Source organism: Hibiscus syriacus, unplaced genomic scaffold (assembly GCF_006381635.1).
Source record: "Hibiscus syriacus cultivar Baekdansim isolate YM2019G1 unplaced genomic scaffold, ASM638163v2 tig00110429_pilon, whole genome shotgun sequence".
Lineage (NCBI taxonomy): Eukaryota > Viridiplantae > Streptophyta > Magnoliopsida > Malvales > Malvaceae > Hibiscus > Hibiscus syriacus.
This window is the reverse complement of record NW_024062733.1, coordinates 7,639,695-7,660,444: the sequence shown is the minus strand read 5'-3', so window position 1 is coordinate 7,660,444 and position 20,750 is coordinate 7,639,695. Positions and strand designations below refer to the sequence as shown.

General features: G+C 34.7%; 1 protein-coding gene across 6 annotated transcripts; it reads right to left on the bottom strand.

Annotated features, from left to right (window-relative positions):
* Positions 1-4,352: 4,352 nt before the first annotated feature.
* LOC120125136 (protein MODIFIER OF SNC1 1-like) lies at positions 4,353-15,066 on the bottom strand. Of its 6 annotated transcripts, none has more exons than XR_005516336.1 (12): positions 14,934-15,066; positions 14,802-14,843; positions 12,563-12,637; positions 10,641-10,721; positions 10,490-10,534; positions 9,990-10,359; positions 9,477-9,579; positions 8,918-8,995; positions 7,584-8,805; positions 7,248-7,515; positions 4,619-7,170; positions 4,353-4,537 (listed from the first exon to the last, which is right to left on the bottom strand). XR_005516336.1 is itself a non-coding variant. In XM_039143627.1 (12 exons), exons 4-12 carry the CDS (start codon positions 12,592-12,594, stop codon positions 4,702-4,704), a joined length of 4,668 nt encoding a protein of 1,555 aa, XP_038999558.1. In that variant the 5' UTR covers positions 12,595-12,638; positions 13,834-13,883; positions 14,802-14,843; positions 14,934-15,066; the 3' UTR covers positions 4,353-4,701. The 6 variants fall into 6 exon arrangements, 5 of the variants coding, with proteins under 5 accessions (XP_038999558.1, XP_038999559.1, XP_038999557.1 ...); XM_039143627.1 differs by adding an exon at positions 13,834-13,883 and having other exon boundaries at positions 4,353-7,170; positions 12,563-12,638; XM_039143628.1 differs by having other exon boundaries at positions 4,353-7,170; positions 14,780-14,843.
* Between the last annotated feature and the right edge of the window lie 5,684 nt (positions 15,067-20,750).

Genomic DNA, 20,750 nt, shown 5'->3' with positions numbered 1-20,750 from the left:
TACTTGCTCTTTTCTTCTGCTTCCTTTGCTTCGCAGGCTGAAGAACCACCTTGATAGCAGCGTCGAATACAGCTTTCACATTCTGCTGTGTCTTTGAGCTGCACTCTATGTATGCTACTGCTCCTATTTGCTTCTTTAGTTCAAGACCATTAAAACGGGTGTCTACACGAGGTTTACATTTTTTTTAATAATTATTGTCGATTAAATCACAACGAATAGGTACTATTTTGATTGAGCACCAACGGCTGCAGCAGGGTGATTGAGCGTTCATTCTCAAATCTCAAATGGTTGAGAGTATTTAGAATAAATACTACTTTGTAATCACATTAACTTAATAAATAAAAAATCTCAACGAACAGGTCTAGAACGTATCTAAAGAAATATTTGATAATGAACACTCACGCCTCTGACGTTTGTAATGCTCAAACCCTCAAACGATAACAACAAATCACTTAACCACGATATAATAATATTCCCTCTGTCCTAAAAAAATCTTTTATTGACTTTTTAAAAGTCAAAATTTTTCAACTTTGACCATGATTATTTTAAATGTTGTAAGTAATTAAATTTTATAAAATATGTATTTGAAAAGTTTTTGATTGAAGGATTTTAAAATATATTTTGATCTATAATAAACTTTAAAGAATAATTAATCAAAATTAAAAAAAAAATTAACCCAAAAAACACAATACTTAATATCTAACTTTGCTTCTCTCAAATCCAACAACAAATACTATATTTAAGTAAATATCTCATAATAGTATTGATGACAGTGACATTAAATATAACACCTAAAATACAAGCAAGTGTATGTTATTCTTAAATTATATAAAATGAGAGAAATGATAAAATTATCCCGAGATTGATTGATAGATTTAACTGGTTTATTTTGATAGGGATAAAAAAGTGAGATATATAAGGATAAAACAAGAAATACAAGTGTTTTTATTTGTTGATTTTTTTAATAGGATTTTTTTTATATATAAAAAAAAAAGATAAATATAGTGGAACGGATGACACACTGCATGCGAACCAAACCCCAATTCTGATAACATTTAAACAGGACATAAATGAAGTCCTATCATCCTTGTAGAGGTTCCATATATAGTTTCGGCAAAGATGCTTCTGTTCTGTCATGATTTGATCATCATCTTCTTCTATCAAAGATCACATCTCTGTGAAGGATCAAACATTAAGTTGCATTCCCTTTCAAACGAACTTGATAATTTCAACCTAGGTGTCTGATTGGTGGATGGTCTTCAAGTTTTCACTCAGTTAGGACCTTAATGATAATTAAAACACCATTGGGCAAGGAATTTATTAGTCCTGAAAATTTGCCATAAGTTGACCAATCGAGTTGAAGTTGGATCTGAAAGCCATATTCTCAAGTGCAATATACGCCGCTGGTCTTACCAGGCACTTTCGAATGGTGGTGGTTGGTGTTTCCTCTTCCACCGATCTGCCATTTGAGTTAGCTTTTTGTTTGTTCAAATCTCATTGGGTTACTTTATTTGGTTAATATGTTACATTTCAGTTTAATCAAAATCTAAATAAAAAAAATCACTTTCATCCCTTCAAATTCATACCTTTATTTTCTTAAATTTGTTGTCACTCCCTCATCTATGATGATCCAGCTAGCAATAAAACAAACCAATCTTCGTTTGTTACATTTTAAACCTTTAATTTTAAATTTTGTCAATTACAGCCTTATCTTTTTTTTTTCTTTTGCTTCATAACTGAATAAATATTAAAACGAAGATAACTCATGCGAACCGACCAAAATTAACTTTATTCAGATCTGATAATAAAGTCAATTCAATTTATCTAATTTCAATTAACTTAATCAGTTATTGATATATAAAATCTAACTGACAAAATGGAAAAAGAAAAGTTGATTCTTTCCATAAAGGGTTAATTAAATGATTGATCATGTTTGAATTTTATCTTCTTTTTTCACAGATTTAAAAAAATAATATATGATCACTTTCGATTTTATTTTGTTTGAATGTTATATGTTTTTTTCTCATCGATTTCAAAAAATATAATATATGATCACTTTCGAGTTTATTTAATTAAGATGTGGTCATCATGAGTTAACTGTTGTTAATAGCAATTAAATACTTTGATATAATCACACATTCAGTCCATGTTAATTACATATTCTCTTATTTTAATCATATTTTTAATGTGTCAACACACCTTTTCGTCCGGGTACAACACTCTCAACAACCCTAATTTAGTGGGATTCATAAAACAAACATAGCGTTAGAGTTTTACTACGATTCAAACTCCTAAAAATAGGATAGATTTTTACTAGGATTCAAACTCCTAAAAATATGATAGAGTTTTACTATGATTCAAACTCCTAAAAATAGGATCCAGAAGCATTATAAATAGCCATTGTAACTCACTATTGTAACACACGATTTATATACAAAATACAGAGAAAAACACGAAAAAATAAGAACGCAAAGCTATTGTAAACGATTCGAAAAAGAAATAAAAGGTAGCATCTTTTTTTTCCTTTATTCGTTCATTTTTCGCACGTGCTTATTATTTTTCTTGAGATTTGGTTCGAATAACCCAAAACGTGGGTTGCGTCGATGACCAAAAAGGGGTGGAGTTTCGAAATTTTGAACTTAGATCTACCCCGAGGCGTATTCATGTTTTTAAATATTTAATTCTCCCCCCAAAATCATTTTTTTTCTTCAAAATTTGCCCATCGATTTATTTTTTTTCCTTTTGATTCAGTCTCTTACATTTACGTTTTAATTATTATTATTTTATTTATTTAATTTTATTTATACGCACATTTCTCTTATTACTCATTTTATTTAATTGCTTTGTTATTTTTCTTTTCTTTTTTCATGTAATATTTTTTTACATTTTATGCATTTTTTTTCTTTAGTATATATTTTTATTTTTTTTAGATTACATATATAAATATATATATATATGCATATGTTATTTTTTATTATTTGTTTTATTAATTTATATATATATTTACTATTTTTTATATTTTTATTTATTATATATATATATATATATTATTTTTACTTTTTTTATTATTATTTTATTTATTTGTTTTATTTATATATATTTTTTTCTTTTTCTTTATTTTTTTTAATATTTTTTAATATTTATTTATTTATTTTACTTACTATTTCATCTTTGCTTTATTTATCTTATCTTTTATTTAATTTGTTTTTTCTTCATTTTAATTTAATTTAATTTATTTCTTTCTTACATTTTTATCTAACAAGTTTATTGGGTCTCTTAAGGGTACACCTTTAAAACTATCTAAGGTAAGTAATTGAGATCGTAGTTTTACCTTTTAATTTTAAATTACAATTTTCTTAATTTAAGACAACTGAAAATTGCATAGTATCGAAAGGGCAGTTCAAGGGTATTAACCCTTCCTTGACTGTAACCGACTCCTGAATCCGACACATCTTTGGAAAGATGCAGATCAAGTAAGAAATAGGATATCCGATCAACCCATTTGTTTTAAAATAAATGATCGGTGACGACTCCAATTCATTTAATCTAAGTCGAAGCCTAAATTCGGAATCCACCCGAAAAACGGTTACGACATAATGAATTTAATATTTCAATCGAATGATGTTGTATGCCACTGGTGCCACTTGTTCTCACCATTTGGTTGGAAGACTAACTATATTTTTCACCAATTACAACTATCAAACACCATATAATGTTTTTCCATAAAACCAATTACAACCATCAAACACTAAAAATTTTAATTAAATTAAAATAAATCAGTCCTCCAATCGAATGATAACAAGTGACACCAATATCACATAACATCATTCAATTTAAAGATTAAATTTATTTTAATAAACCCAAATGAATTATTCTACCAAAATACCACATCACCTAATCTATTAACGGTTAACAACAGTTAACATGTTATGACTACATCTTAGTTAAATAAAAACGAAAGCGACCATAACTTAATTAAATAAAAATAAAAGTGATCATATTTTATGTTTTTTAAAATCGAGAAAAAGTTTACAAAATAGAAACTTAATCATGTAATATAAGATGAATAAAGTATGTAAGATTTGGGAATAAGTATGAAACACAAATTTGAGAAATAAGTTTGAAAATGCAAATCTGTTTCAATCACACGCACATAAAGAAGAGAAATTCGGCAACTCACACGTACGTAGAGATGAGAAATTCGATTAATCACACACACCAACATAAAAACAAGAAATTCGATAAATCGCACACACAAGCATAAAGACAAGAAATTCGATGATTCACACGCACGACCACACACACATGCAAACATTACATTATGACACATATAGAGAGAGAGAGAAGTGGGAGACTAGAAACTTCTTGCTTCACTGAAATACAGGGCTCAAACAAATGTGGCAAAGGTTCCACAGGATACGAACTGTGGCCATTCCAAATTACAGTTGAAAACTACAAATGAAGTAAACCGCATTTGAGTACCTTCAATCATGTTTTTTCACCCATAGCGACACCATCATCTGTCTTTCTCCCAGCCCTGCTCAATCCATATACCATCAGTTAAGAGAAGAATTAATAGTTTTACAGCACACAAAAAATGTCTACTCATGAATGATACCTGAAAATACGAGGGGTCGTCCATGGCAGATAGCAGTTTTTTACCAAAATAAAATAAAATACCAACCCTGAAGTCCTTCCTCACTACTCATAACCACCGGTTCCACTTGGACGTCCATGGAAGTTTCCCCCACCACGCCTTGGGCGACTCTGACCCCTCTCCCTGTACCTTCCACCTGTTCCATGAGATCCATCTCTTGGTCCTTCAGGATTATTTGCTCTATTATTATTGTTGTTGTTATTTTGGGGTCCGGCTGGCTGGTACTCGTAATGTGAATTGTGCCTCTGCCTTTCACGGTTTGCAGGGGTTTGCTGTTTCATTTCTTGACCAGATGAGCCCCAATCACCACGGGAATCATGCCCTCTACCATATCGGTTATTTTGGTTTCCATTTCTGCGGAACCCTGTGGTTGTGCGCTGCTCATTTCTTGTATCCATATTCGATGGAGGTGCCTCAACTGGAAGACCAGGACCTTGGTTTGAGGAGTGTGGGTTTCCTTTAAGTGAAGCTACATTCCTTTCCCTCTTTGACTCGTGATGTCCGACATTTTGTGCTTCAACGCTTCCTTTTTCAGAGACATGATCTTTAAGAGACACGGTCACACCTTTACAGGTTTCTCTGTCTGGTTGAGGTTGATGTGACTTCTTAGCCTGAAGGGCAGAATCCGTTCTGTTTGTCCTACTAATTTCAGAACCAATATTTTGATCACTATCAGGCCTGCTTCCTCGTTGATTGATGGGCGCAGATTTGGGTTGCCAATGAGATGTTGATCGATCCCCAACACCACGGTTCTCTTTTGATTCAGCAGGCGAGTCTAATCGAACCATCTCAGGGACCGATGATGGTGGGCTAAATTTATCAGCTTCACCATTGTTAATTTTCTTGCGATCAGAACTGTAGTTGTTTCCCCCACCTTTTTGTCCCTTGAATGGATGACGTTTTCCTCTTCCTGTTGTCCCCTGATTTCTTAAAACAGGTACTGATGATACAGTAGAATCAGGATATTCAGGCATGTTCCAACCATCGGACGTATCCCATTCATCATACTTGGGTTGCTCTTTCACTAGGCTGGAAGCAGCCTTCTGCTCTTGCTTCTGCTCAGCTGATTTCTCAGCATTTTTACTAGGATTGGTATAAAGCCCATCTTGCAAAGATGGCTCAGCCAAGGCACGTTGGCTCCAAGATCCATGTCCTCTTCCCTGCCTACCATCATTCCTAGACTCATTAGTGTTCCCCACAGTCCCTGTGGATGTGCCTGACTGTTTAGAACATTCAATTCCATGGGACCCAGGACCTGCTCTACCTGCAATGTCATCTGCAGCAATCTGATTGTCTAAATGAGCTACTGTTTGCTGAGAAATTACTTGCTGAGCCATTTCTTTTGCAACAGGCTTCGGGATGTATCTCTCTATCTCAGCCCTCTTATTTCTGGCATTGTTTTGCACTTGATCATAATTCTTTGTCTGAGGAGTAACATCATTCTCAGCTGCCGACTTATGGCTGACCTCTTCAATAACCTCAGTTTTGTTTTGTAACCGCACAGGTGCCCATACAACAGCATCACCACCATATATTGCAGATTTATAAGCTTGTGGATTGCGTGGCATCCTGCGATACTGCTGAGATTTCCACTGGTTATTCACTTGGCCAGAGGCTTCTTCATGAGGAAAAGCTAATTCCTGCGCTGAAGACTGGTTTCCATCCTTCGATTCAGTCAGAGACTGAAATGAGTTAAGATCCAAGTTACATTCAGAAGACTTGGGCTTCAGACCCTCAACAGAGGAACGTGTATGACTTATTTCTTTTGAAATCCCAGATGACAGAGAAGCCAAAGACAATGTCTCCTCCACTTTATGTTTGTTCTTACCACTCCTATTATTTTTCCTTTTCTGGTGCATTGTGGAAGTGTTCACAACATTTTGGGTAGAAACTGACACAGAGATTGAGTCAATTTCATTTGTGACAGCCTCAGCAGACGGAGCCCCATCAACTACTGCATCAGTATGAATATTTAGCAATTCAGTTGTAATATACTTCTCACTGGAACCCTTATCCAATAAGTTGGGATCCTTTTTCCTATAGTCCACGTGCTTCTGCTTCAAAGTGCTACCATCGCTAACCTGTGGGTTATCGTGGAGAGCAGCATCAGCATGTGGCAAGGGCAAAGAACGGTTATGCATTTCGGCAGTAGCCTTATGAGCATTCCTTGTTGACACCAAGGGTTGTTGATTGGACATAACAGTATTTTCAAGTTCCCCAGTGCTGCTTTGACCAACATCTGCAACTATAGTTGAGCTAGAAACCAAGCATGTTATTTCAGATCTGCTTGGGAGGATATCATCAGTTAGTGTTCTGGATTCTTCTTGCTTACTCTGGACAGCCATATCTGGAACGGGTTCCAACTTCTGAGTTAAACCTTCAGCTGTTTGTGTACGTCTGTTCAACTCTTCTAATTTAGCCAGAGCCTTGGCCTTCTGGTCTCTAGCTCGCTCTTCCTCCTCTTTTTGTCGTTGTTTGGCCCGCTGCTTTGCAAGTTCTCTCATCATAGCTCGCTAAAGAAAATGTCAAATGAATTTGTACATTCAATTTAGGTTTAAAACAATGCTGCATATGATATAAAGAAAATTACCTGTGCTTCATTATCACTTGGATCATACACAGGAGGCATCAACTCGCCCTCATCCCTTTTTGGGGAATATGATGCAGACTTTTCTAAAGCCTCTAATGGTGCATGGTCTTTCACATTTGCATCAGAATGGTTTTCAAAATGTGTGGTGGACTTTACATTTGAAGAATCTATAAACGGAGGTTTCTTTCTCCATCCATCAACATCTTCAGAATTGAATCTTTCCCTTCCTCGATGATCAGTTCTACCATGCCTAGCATGGGAAGATCTTCTGTAAAGGTGTGTAAGTGAGAGATACAAGAAAACTATCAAATAAAAGCAGGTAGAAAGAAAAGCAACCTGCTGTTTTCTACTCCAACAGCTGGCACGTCCATTCTCTTATCTCCAGATGAAATGCCTACTTCATTAGAAGTAGGTCCAGTCATTCCAGAAGCAGGCACAGCACGAGAACCAATAACAACTTCATTTGCAAATTGCTTTGCTACTTGCCCATCAGAGGCACGAGACTTTGCGTTTAAACTCTCTATTTTCTGAAAGAGACTGGAATCTTTTGTGGTACCAGGGTCATCCATATGCTCAATTTTCTTTGCCGAAATGTCGCCATATGCCCTAGCTTTTTTAACACCTTCAGATGACTTCACTTTGGACGAGATAGAATCCCTTCCATGGTGGTCAGTAATATGAGTGGAAGCTTCTTCAACAACTGTCCTCATATTCACTTCTTCCTTCTTTCTCTGATCCACTTCCCAATCATTTTCCCATGATGATGTTCTCTTTAGATCACCCTTATCTACACTGGGAACAGTATCCTCTGACCTGTGTTCATCTTTTCCTTCCCAGCCATCATGCTGCTTCAGAAGAACCTTGTATGGTCCTCGTGTATCATGAGGATGGCCAGATTCAAAATGCTGTGGAGCCAGTGCTTTTCCAGGAGGACCATGGCCACCACCGGGCCTGGCATGAGAACCACCAGGATCTGGAGCATTTTGACTTGGATGCCGATTATAAGGAGGACCAGCTGGTATTCCCATAAATGGCATTTCTCGCTCATTTACATTACAATAGCCCATGGGAGGACCATAGTAGCCCTCATAAGGCACTGGACCAGGGTAAAATGAAGGTCTTATTGGCATACCTGGGCGGACAAAAGCATCAGGCATGGGGCCTCTATACATATCTCCATTTTTTGGATGAGGTCCCCTTGGCCCTGCTCCTGGAGGAACTGGCCGTGGATTAGGAAGAGCACTACCTGGAATCTGAGGTCGATAATAAGGAAATGACTCCAAGGGGAATCCCCCAGGTGGAACTGGTGGCCCATATGGAGGACCTGAAGGGGGTCCTCTATACCAAACACCACCCGGATGATTGTTTATTGGTGGACCATGCCAAGCACCATAATGCTGGGGATGGATACCAGTATTAGGGAATGGATGAGGTCCCTGGGGATCCGCATGCCACTTCTCCATGCTTGGTCGGACTCCATCTTCACTATATGGAGGATTCTCTCTTCTCCAAAATTTTGCAGCTCCACTCTTTTGATTTTCATTTCCAGAAATGTCAACTGAAAAAATTGCATTAACAACTTAATCATATCAGAGTGCCAATATCCAAAATAACAAAAGTTGATGTGAAACCAAAATGATTATGATGGGAACAGAAAATTGCACACAAACCAACAACAGGATTCCCAGTCCTCTCTTTCATTGGTGCTACTTCAGAGGATGAGCCAGGACGACCTTGGGAACCATGCTCTGCAGTCAAAGTTAGCCAGTTGAGAAAGAACAGAATAAAATAGGCCATTCAAGGTGATAAATCCTTATTCTGTGATTATTCAAACTTCAAATCGAAGTAGAAAATACAGAACAGTAACTGATATCAATGTCAGCCAGGAGATGAGGCTTCAAATGCCAATCAAACAAGCTCCATCAATCAACATTTAAATACATAATTCAAATACCTTGTTAGGTCAATATGAATTGTTTGTTACTGCAAATCAAGCTCTCAATATAGAACTTCATCCCTTACAATGATAACACCACAAATATTTAAACCTAAATGTTCAAACTTGGTGTGGCATTTTTTTTTCAGGATAAGTGTATATCAAGTTTTCTCATGGGGAAAAAGTTCATTTGAGAACACAAACCATGAAAAGTTTTTAAAGAGAACCGACCTTTAAACCACATGAATAAATCTACAATTGGAAATAACTAAAAAATAAAAAACCATAAAAACCTTGCAACTCTGTGTTTTTCCCAGAGGTATCCTTTTCAGACCCAAGAGTAGGAAAGTCTCCAGAAGTGGGAGAAAACCCATCATTCTTGGAAGATGGCATCCCCTGCAATGAACAATTGTAACTGCAACATTGAGACACAGAAGCAAACTGCAAGAGAGAATAAAATAACGACTTCATAGGTGGAATACTTGGTAGGAACTGATTATGTGAAGCATTTAAAATGGATCAAGTTAGCACAATCCTAAAATATTAAAATATCTCACTTCGCCACTCAAAATACTGAACTCATAAACCACATCAAACCAATGCCACAACACTATGCAGCAAGCACCCAATAACAAATTATCAGAAAGGAACCTTGAGCAGATAATCACAAATACAGTAACCACAATGTGCTTGAAATTATAACTGAAGCAAATACTTAAATAGCAATAAGTCTATATATTACATATAAGCAACTTTATGGTTAAAATCAGTTATGGTCAATGAACTTATTGACAACATGATCATACCAATTTTTCAGCTCTCCCAGTTTCACCCCATGTCCCTGAATATTCAGGAACAGGTTCAGCAAACCGAGATAACTGAGAGCTTCTAGGCCTTGTTTCAGCACTTCGAGGACGCAAAGATGCAAGTGATGTTTGATTTGAAGCCAATGGCCCAGAAGATGATGATGGTCTAGAATCCGAACCCCGAGCATTAGTAGATTCAGGTGCTCTGTCACTACCTGCAGTTGAAGGTCGTGTGCCACTGCCACCAGATGAAGGGCGAGCACTTAGATGGCTAGGGGAACTGTTACCACCATCAGTATTTGGAGACAATGTCGAGGAACCCCATGCATTTGATGAAGAAGATGATTTACTCCCCCAACTAAGAGTACCCCTATATGTACAGAACAACCAAAGCAACTGATAAGTATTTCCACCATCCAAACAACAATCCCCACATAGAAAACACAACAGGGGAGGAAGGTTAAAAAGGGGAAAAGACATTTAGATATGGTACTACTCACTTGGGTACAATTTCCACATTAGGATCCAGACCATGATTTTCTAACCTTAAACAACAGAAAGTAAGAATAGTGTAAAGAGAAGAACTCCAGTGGCTTGTTTATTTAACCTTGAGAAAAGGAGAGAAGCACGTGAACTATGGAGAAAAGGTACCTCTGACTAGGTAAGTTTATAGGTTTTGGAACAGCAACTTTTCCCAAAACAGTCATGCCACTTCGTCTTGCAGAAGCCCATCTGCAGAAAAATTAGCATCTTAGATGCAAAAGCAAATTGCATTGCATCGCATAAGATAAGAAGTATTCATTACTGTGAACCATACTGAAGAAGAAAATGGCAGAACAGTATAGTTAAAAGGCAGATAATATCAACAAACAAACACTTTATGTGCTCACTCAAAAAGTATGTGATAACTGTAAAAATATGTTAGGTCAAGGCATGACCTAGGTGCTGCAACTAGCGCAAAACAGCAAAAGCACCTGAAACCCTTTCTGGTACATTGATCAAGTGCACACCTAGTGCACCTAGGGACAAGCTTTTGTAAGGTAAATAGGCAATAAACGTCAAAAAGACCACCTAATTGAAGGCCTCTTCAATTTATTTTATTTATAACTTATTTCATTAGATGTATCTTTAGTGGTAAGAATCAAAATATCTACTTTTAGATATTTGAGCATTCAGCAACAGACATGGAACCATAAGGAAATCGTGAATATCAGACAGAAAAAGAAAAAGAAAATTTGGCATGTTTGGTAGATAATTGGACCACTCTCTAGAGCTACGTTGCAGGGACTCGGGTACAGGTTTTGGTACATGTCTAGGTGCCTGGCACATCAATTGTCCTGAGCCTATGACATAGGGATTTGGCACAAAAGGATCCAATAAAAGAATACTGGTTTGAGGATTTATTTCGCATATATATATTTTACAAAATATATAATACATATTCTATATAAATAAGATTATATTTTTTCAGTAAAAACTACAATTTAGTTGAAAATATTTTATTTTATTATCAACTTTTAGTAATTTGAATCCATTAATAATAAATGAAAAAAATACTTTGGTCAAGATTTATTTGGATTGACTTTGTGTATCAAATTAAAAATATTTTGGGCCATACATTTCAATCCCATTCCTAAATTTTGCTTCTTTTCCCCTTCCCTTCGCTATTTTATCGTCTCCTCTGTTTTTTTCCCCTCAAGCTGAGGCCCAAACTATGATTTTCTTCAAGAACAAGCCTACATCACTTTTGAACCTAAACATCATCACCTTTTGGGCATTCCAGCAGCTGCTTCTTTTTTTTCCTTTTTCCTTTTATCTCCTTTTTGCTTTCTGATCTGCCCTTAAGCTCCTTTCTGATTTACTATCTTTTACCAGCTCTCCTCCTTTTCCTTCCACTTCTCCTCCTCCTCCCAATCAATAGAGGCCGTATCAAAGGAATCCAAAATAGATCCCATACCCAAATCAGTTTCAACAGGGGAATGGCACCAAAATGGATGAGTCCAGTAACAGAACTTTAGGGTTTGTTATCACACCAAAATAGTGCCTCAAGCAATATAAGGTTCTAGCACCCACTGTGAAACTTGCCCTTCGACAAGACTGCTCAAAATTATTTCTTGAAACAAGAAAAACTCTGGTCTTCAATCTTTTGTGAAAGCATTAATTCTTAAAGAAAAACCTCTCAAAAGACTTTCTTCACCAACTTACAATTCACAGTTTAAAACACTGAAAGATAAAATATAACAGTAAAGGTGGAGGAAAAGTTAAGTAGCATTCTAAATCGGTACATTAGTCATTATAATTTCCTCATCCTCTTGAATTAGTTCAACGTTGCCTCGGGTCACTCAAATATAACCTAAAGAATTAATTCCAAGATATTTAATCAGTTAGGCCAGGACTCTCTAATAGTTAGCACATGAAGCAATATCTCGGTAAAAAGCATCACTTAAGTTTCTGTCAATATGCCAACACCTGAAGCCAAGTAGGAGAGTATAAATGGTCGAATTTAAAAAGGCAGCAACATTGTCATTCAAACAAGTTTCTCAGCAAAGGAAGATTTCGAAAAACAAAATCACCTCCGTTCTCCAGATAGCGTACTTGATGTCATGGTTCAGAATTTATTGCAAGGTCATTCATACAGATTGAAACACCTGGAAAGAAAGAAGAATTGATTTTCATCATTTGAACACTTTCAATGAGCAAAAATGTACTTAAAATGAGAACAATATAAAGTTGTAAACAAGCAGAATAAGCTACATGGAATATCAAACAATAAGATAATCTTAGTCTGCAAAATCTCGGTCCATAAAGGGCATGTGATACATGTTTGTCTCTGTGTGTTAATCTAGGAACCTAAAACTTTAGCACCAAGCAGAAAGTCAACACCTATCCCCTGATGCTCAATTCCTTATAGGTCAAGATCCCGCAAAGATATCATTCTAGAACTGATAGCACATAGAAAACAGAATAATAAACACTTAACAAGGTAATTGAGTACAGATGCAAAGATGGTCATAAAAATAAAAAAGAAAACAGTACATAGGTATAGATATATAACATTTTGTTTGACCGACAAAAATAAAAAAAAGGGAGAGAAAACAGCAATAACCTAAAAGTTATGTTAGTAACAGAATGAAAAGTTTTTCACACTAGCTGGTTACCAGTAATGATAGCAAGAAATAAATTATCTGCAAGACTTCCAAATATTAAAACCATAAATATTTAATTTTATCTCGTGAACTTTTGGCTTCATATTGCTTTAGAAAATAGAAATAAACCTTAGTCTTTAACCAAAGGCTCACATCTAACTTGATACAAAGATTAAGAAAAATGTTAACTTTGGTTATCTTTTAAAAAAATATCATACAAAATTGATGTTCAAAGGTTTTAGTGTAAAGAAATTTACAATATCATAATACTATGATATATGTAGTAAAAACTTTGGGTGTTAAAAGAAGTAAAAACAAAAGGAAATGACACGGTTTTGGAAAATCAAAAACACGGCACAAGCAATAAACTGAATGCACCCGATAGACTAGTGTAAAACTCCCATTTCATTATCATTCCAGCCTTCAAAATTATGCAAAACAATAAACATAATTTTACATAAGAACATTAGTAAATAAGCCGGACCTCCTTTTATCCACTTACAGAGAAACAAATCAGAGTAAAAGCAAATTTACGTACAGAGAGCATAAGCATGCATTCAGTCTTCTCATACAATAACTTCTATAACCTACATGCCATTGTTCTAAATCCTATCCATAGGAATGTACAAAAATCAATCAAGCTAGGTCTACAGGCAGCCCTAGTACTCCTCTCAAGAAACAAAATTACCAAACCAGGCAAAAAGCTTCTCAAAGCATAAAGATTTATGGCCAAACAAACACCCCAAACCTGAAGACTAAAGGTCGTGAAATCACACCTTAATCTTTTACTCGTAGAACCACCAGCAAATATGTTATGCATTACAGTCCATTCAAATTATAGTCAATGAGCACTTCCAACATTTTAACTCAGCATGTGAACAAAAATGTTATCAAGTAAAACCCACTGAAGCAAATAATCATTTACCAATCAGAAATGGAGAGTATATTGTTGGCTTAACATCTATCTTCACCCCTAAACTCTCTGCTGAATTAGCAAAACTCAAAAGAAACCAAATATCCTACAAACTCCGAGCATCATTTAGGCAAGTAAATACACTTCCACTATTTATAGTTTAGTCCTTTCCGCAATATTGCATTTCATAAGCAAGGTCAGCAAAAGAACCACACTACCAAACGGGGCTTCTTAGTGAACCCTTGTCCATCAGCTTCTTATTCTCTTCACTTTAACAAGACCACCAGTCCCACAATCACCCTTCTCAAGGTTCAAAATTCACCAGTCCCAGCCATTTGGTAAACCCAGATTTCACAACAACTAAACCTGTCTCGTAAATATATTCTTCACTAACATCACTACCAGCTATATCTGCAGCGATCCCTTAAATTCCTTTTTTTCTACTCTCTCTTCAGAAAGCCTATGCACTCCATTTCGTGATACCCAAAAATTAAAAAGACAAACAATAAGGAAACAGAACAATCACATCAATAAAGCATTATCACCGTTTGAAGTGGAAGGCTAAACAAATTATTTAAGGCCCAAAAATAGTTACACCGAACAAAACGGCTTCCAGTTATTTTAGTTCCCCAGAAGATCAAATCACGAACCCGATTAAAATAAAAATGAATCAGATGGCGCATAAATTATGAAGACATTGGATTTGTCTTATTATTGAAACTATTTCCTACCGAACTGTTGTTTCCACCTTGCCTGAGATAAAATGGAACTGCGGAGTCGTCCTTCAACGAAACCCTAGAAAGAGAAAAAAAATCATAAATAAGCTTGCCCTTAATTTAAAACTAAAAGAAAATAAGGAGGGAGAGAGAGAGAGAGAGAGAGAACCTCAGAGTTGGATTAGATTGGGAGATCGGAAAATATGGAGTGGAGGAGAGCGAGGAGGCTGTGAAGGCCGCAGATCGGAAGAGAATGAATAGCGAGAGAAAAACAAACAAGGAAGTTGGGGATGGTGTTTGGACGAGTGACTCCTCTTTCTAATATCAAATCGATAATATTTTATTTTTTATTTTTAAAAATTAAAGGAGAAAATAACCTCAGTACTGAAAATATATTATAATATACGATTTTAACCAATTTTTTTTAGATTTGTCAAAATGACCAACAAATTCGCAACCCAGGTTCCAAATTCGCAACGCGAACTCCAATTTTTCAACTCAGTTTCCAGATTCGCAACACGATTATCAATTTCGCAATGCATTTGTTTCTTAAGAATTTTCTTTAAAAAGATAGTATCCGCGCGGACGTGTCGAAGACACGTATGACCACGACCACGACGGGACGGGACGGGACGACGGCGGCGGTGCGCGAGAGTCCCCCTTGTTCTCTTTCACTCAACAAGGAAGTGGGAAATCCAAGCCTTAAATACACATTCCCAATAATGTTTACAATACTATGTGGGATTGAGTATTACCAACACTTATTTCCAATGCTAAGTTGAAACATTTAACATTTAACATTTGGAAGTTGGAACACATTTAACCATATGAAAATCCTTTCGGTGGCCAAGATAATTAAGTGATATTTGTAATCGAGTTGGAAAAACTTGGTTTGTTTTGCAATATTTAAGTGATATTTATTTTTAACATAAGAACCAATTCCATTATTACGTGCCAGGATGTACACAACACATTGGGGTTAATCAAATGTCTTTTGTGTTGGCTACATGGTGTGATGGCGACATCGTCGGGGGAACACGACGAAGTGTTTACTCTTGCTTCCCATCATCTCTTTTATATTCTCTTAACCCAACTTTCGTCAAGTGCATTGCCTTCTCAAGCATTGATTAAATGTGTTCCAACTTAATTATCTTGGCCACCGAAAGGATGTTTACTTGGTTAAATGTGTTCCAACTTCCAAATGTTAAATGTTAAATGTTAAATGTTTCAACTTAGCATTGGAAACAAGTGTTGGTAATACTCAATCCCACATAGTATTGGAAACACTATTAGGAATTTGTATTTAAGGCTTGGATTTCTCACTTCCTTGTTGAGTGAAAGAGAACAAGGGGGACTCTCGCGCACCGCCGCCGCCGTCCGTCCCGTCCCGTCGTGGTCGTGGTAATACGTGTCTTCGACACGTCCGCGCAGATACTATCTTTTTAGAGAAAATTCTTAAGAAACAAATGCATTGCGATTTTAAAGTATCGTGTTGCGAATTTGACTTCTGCGTTGCGAATTTGACTTCTGTGTTGCGAATTTGACTTTCGCGTTGCGAATTTGGAGGGTTGCGAAATTTGAATTCGCGTTGCGAATTTGAGATAATTTGTTGGTCATTTTGACAAATCCAAAAAAAATTGGTTAAAATCGTATATTATAAGGCATTTTCGGTCACTGACTCAAATTAAAAACACAAAAGATTGGGAAAACATGTAAATTATAGAAATGGTCACTCATATTTGAGTAACTACGACGGATAAATTAGGTCAAATTGTTGGAATATTGTGCTTGAAAAAACAGATAAATAGTGATTAGAAAAAATATTTAAAGAAATAAGAACGAATGTTATAGTAAATATTAAAGTTGTTAACGGTTGATATTGATTTTGGTAAAAGGCTATTTCATTCTCCTTTTTAAATTTTTAAGATCAAATTTAAAAGTAAAAATTTAAAAGATGTTAAAAGTATAAGGATTAAAATGAAATTTTGAAAATTTTGACTATATATGTAACACCCCAACCCGTACTCGACCCGGATACGAGTCCGAGATGTCACATTGACATTTTCAAAACCTTTTTTCTTGTAAAATATCAAAACCTTTGAACTTATATTAAGAAAACACAATCATATATTGTTCAATTGTGTTTGGTATAAAATTTTGAGATAAAAACGTGTTTATAATCAGTAAAATACGGAATAAACAGTTCCGTGAACAGTAATGAACAGTGCTACAGTAACCTGCTACAGTGCATCGATGCATTGCTACAGTGCACCGATGCATAAAACTTCGAATGGCTATAGTGCATCGATGCATTGCTACAGTGCATCGATGCACTGCTACAGTGATTTTCGTAAAACATACAAAAAAAACTCGTAAAAATTTAACCGTTCATTACTATATATTTACATAAATACGTTTAACATTAGAAAACTCATTCATATAATTTTACAAACCAATTAGAGCATATCGGATTCAAATCTTTTATATTATTACATGCCAACTAAATTCTTTCTTACAAAACACATGTACTCAATTTACATTTCTGATCTGATCTTAAATAAGGAGAACTGACATGTCTTGTTCCTCTTTACTTCTCTTTTCGCTTTCCAAACCTACGTGTGAAACAATCACACGCTAAGTCGATGACTTAGTGAGGCATATAAAACATTTAATAAAAATCATAAAACATCTAACATAACAGAATACATACATGTACATATGCCATCATTATCATGATCTCTATCATATTCATACAATATTATCATTCATATTTCTTATCTCTTGTTCATATAATCTCTTATGCTCTTATCATATATATTATGTCTCATTCATATAACAGATACAATGACTCATAACACACATATGTCATTCCATACAATTCATATCATATAGAAACATATCTCATCATATATGTTCTTGTAACATTTCATATCATCAAAAACATATACATCGTATATATTATATTTAATCTCTTTATTAGCTCATGTACATTGTTGAGAACTGAAGGTATGTGAGTACACTGAGGTTGTGCACAAATGTTGTCACCACAGCTCGTATAAATTGCACCTGAAGTGCCACGTAGAATTTGCACCGAAGTGCCACGTAGAATTTGCACCGAAGTGCCAAGTAGAAATGCACCGTAGTGCCATATAAATTCCTTAAGAATCATATACATATACCAAGGATCAAGTAAGTGTCTCAAAAGACCTCATACATGCTCCAAAGAATACATATACGTCTCGAAGGACCACGTAGAATTTGTCCCGAATGACCGCGTAGACCCTCTACTCTTGGCATGCCAACTATACCTATAGCTCTCGTATAATATAACATGGGCATTATTTTTCATATTTATCACATAGTTCACTTACACGTAGAACATTTCAATATGATTCATATTCATATGTCACATAGCTTATACTTTGTTCTTATGCCTTCTCATAGACATATTTCTTTCTCACGTAGTCACATAGGTTCATATCACTTTGCATAGAATCACATAGTTTACTTTCATGTAATTCATATATCATACAAATCATATCATATCTTGTTCTCGTATGTTTCCAATCCATCACATATATCACATGCGCATTTTCACATAAACATATAAATCATGTAACATATAAGAACATATATTCATTTATATATATTAATACACACATAATAATCACATAACATGGTAAAAGTTACTTCTTACCATAGTAACTCCATCATTGGCTCATCGCAAGCCAATGTTTGTTCAAGAACCTAAGTACAAAATAAATTGCACTCACCTTAGCCTTGTTTTGATTCAATCTCAATTCTTTGATTGTTCCAGAATTTGTTTAGGCTCACTATCTACATAAACATAATTCCCGAGATGAATTTCAAAAGCCTAAACCTTATAACTTGATGTTAATAACCCAGACTAATTTAATAAACCAAATTTCAGCTTTTCCTTTAAGAGTGCATCGATGCACTATGGGTACATCGGTGCACAAAATAGCTTCGAAATATCAATGCATCGATGCACCTACCCAGAAATCACTGTTCATTGCAAGAAAATTCACTCTTTCAATTTCAATTCTTCAAGTTTCATTCCCTTTCATATTCTTAACTCACATACACATGTTTAAACTCATTTATATCCATTCATCTAATCTTAAATCCCAAAATTACATCTTTCATATGGAAATCAATAATCATACTAAATTTTCAAGATATTCTAAAACCAATTCTAACACTTCATATCTCTTAATTAAGTTGATGACAAGTCAAATTTAGTTTCAAATTCAACTTATCATCTCTTTTCCAAATATTCACTTAAAAACCCATTTTCTTTTATCTTTCATAACTCCTTTATCTTTTGATTTTAAGATAACTTAAGCTTTCCTTAAACTTAGTTATCATCTAAAGATCAAAACCCAAGCTTAAAATCAACAAACAATCAACAAATTCGAAAACTTACCTTTGCTCTAGCTTGGGCACGTTGGAGAAGAGAAGAAGATGAAGAAGATAAGTTTGGAAACTTATCTCTTCACACACTCCACATGGGTATTATAATACCCACTAAACTTTATTTAATTATTTATCTTGTTCAATGACCTATTTGCCCTTTGACTTTTTGGATAATTACTAATAACCCTTCAGATATTATTTTCAAGTAAATCATTGAACTTTTCAACTTTTCCACTTTAATCACCAAATTTTGAAATTTTATAATTTAATCACTAACCCATAGTTTGGGATGTTACAAATCTCCCCTCCTTTTATAAGAAAATTCGTCCTCGAATTTTCATTGCCCACACTGATAAGAAAATTTCTAATATTCTCATGTTGCTTCCTTTACTTAATCTTTCCTGTTCATCGCTAACAAACTTATTTTTTTCTCTTACTCATTCATCTACTGTCGTTTATCACATAAACAGTAACCAATAACCTCATCTATTTCCGTCTTTCTCTCATTCGATTCTACATTTTCCTTTGACTTTTCTAAAATTCCATATAACATTTCTCATCACGTATACAATAACATCCAATCCTTACTACTCAATATTATGAATCAATTGATTTCCTTCATCCTGCTTTAATTGCTTTATACAATAACCCAAATCTTTATTCATTCCTTAATTCTTGTTTGTATTACAATACACAAAATCTTTTCATATAACTCAGGTATTTGTTCAATGAATAATCACCTTTTCTAATCAAAGGTATTAACTTTAAATCTTCTTCAAACATACTTAAACATATACTTCATAGAATCAAACAATATTTTCACATCACCTTACACACTTTTCGTCTTTTATATCAAACTTATCATCTACACTTCCATATAACCTTCATCATATTTGATCCTTTATACTTCATCATTTTATTTCCTTATTCTATTATTCTTTTAAATCAAAACCTTCATATACATAGATCATATCTTTTCATTCATGTTCACATACTCTTTTCCTATCTTACTTAAACTTATCCCTGATTATTCATCTTCATCACATCTTAATAACTTTGATAAGCAACTTCACTTATACAGAACCTCATTCTTTACCATCTCTTGTACTTGGTATTATTTTTTTCCCCTCAAAACTCTCTTTGAAACTTGTAAATACTCTTTTCATTGCCTTCATCATATCTATATGCTCCAAATACCTAACCATATTCAAATCCATATCATACTTGATTAATTCACTTTATCTTTTCTTCCAATCTTATAACTCTATCACCTTTACTATCACAGTTAGTAAATATCAACTGTTCAATCTAGGACACACACCCAAATAAATTAATCATATATATATATATATATATATATATATATTTCCAACCAGAATTATCTCAACAATAGTTTACTTAACTTTTCAAATCCATATTCATTCTCACACATCATGAAATTTTCTTTACTCACACTAAACATTTCAACATCTTCCATCTTATAAAATAATCATCAACATACTTATTTCTTAAACTTTTTCCGAAACAAAATTCATATCAATGAATCTTC

What these genes read in the sequence shown, in the direction of transcription:
- LOC120125136 (XM_039143628.1), bottom strand. Translation starts at nt 12,594, where the DNA reads ATGACATCAAGTACGCTATCTGGAGAACGGAG. An exon ending in ACGCTATCTGGAGAACGGAG is followed by an intron (nt 10,722 to 12,562) that starts GTGATTTTGTTT and finishes ATTTTTCTGCAG; the next exon opens with ATGGGCTTCTGCAAGACGAA. An exon ending in GTTGGAGTAGAAAACAGCAG is followed by an intron (nt 7,516 to 7,583) that starts GTTGCTTTTCTT and finishes ACACCTTTACAG; the next exon opens with AAGATCTTCCCATGCTAGGC.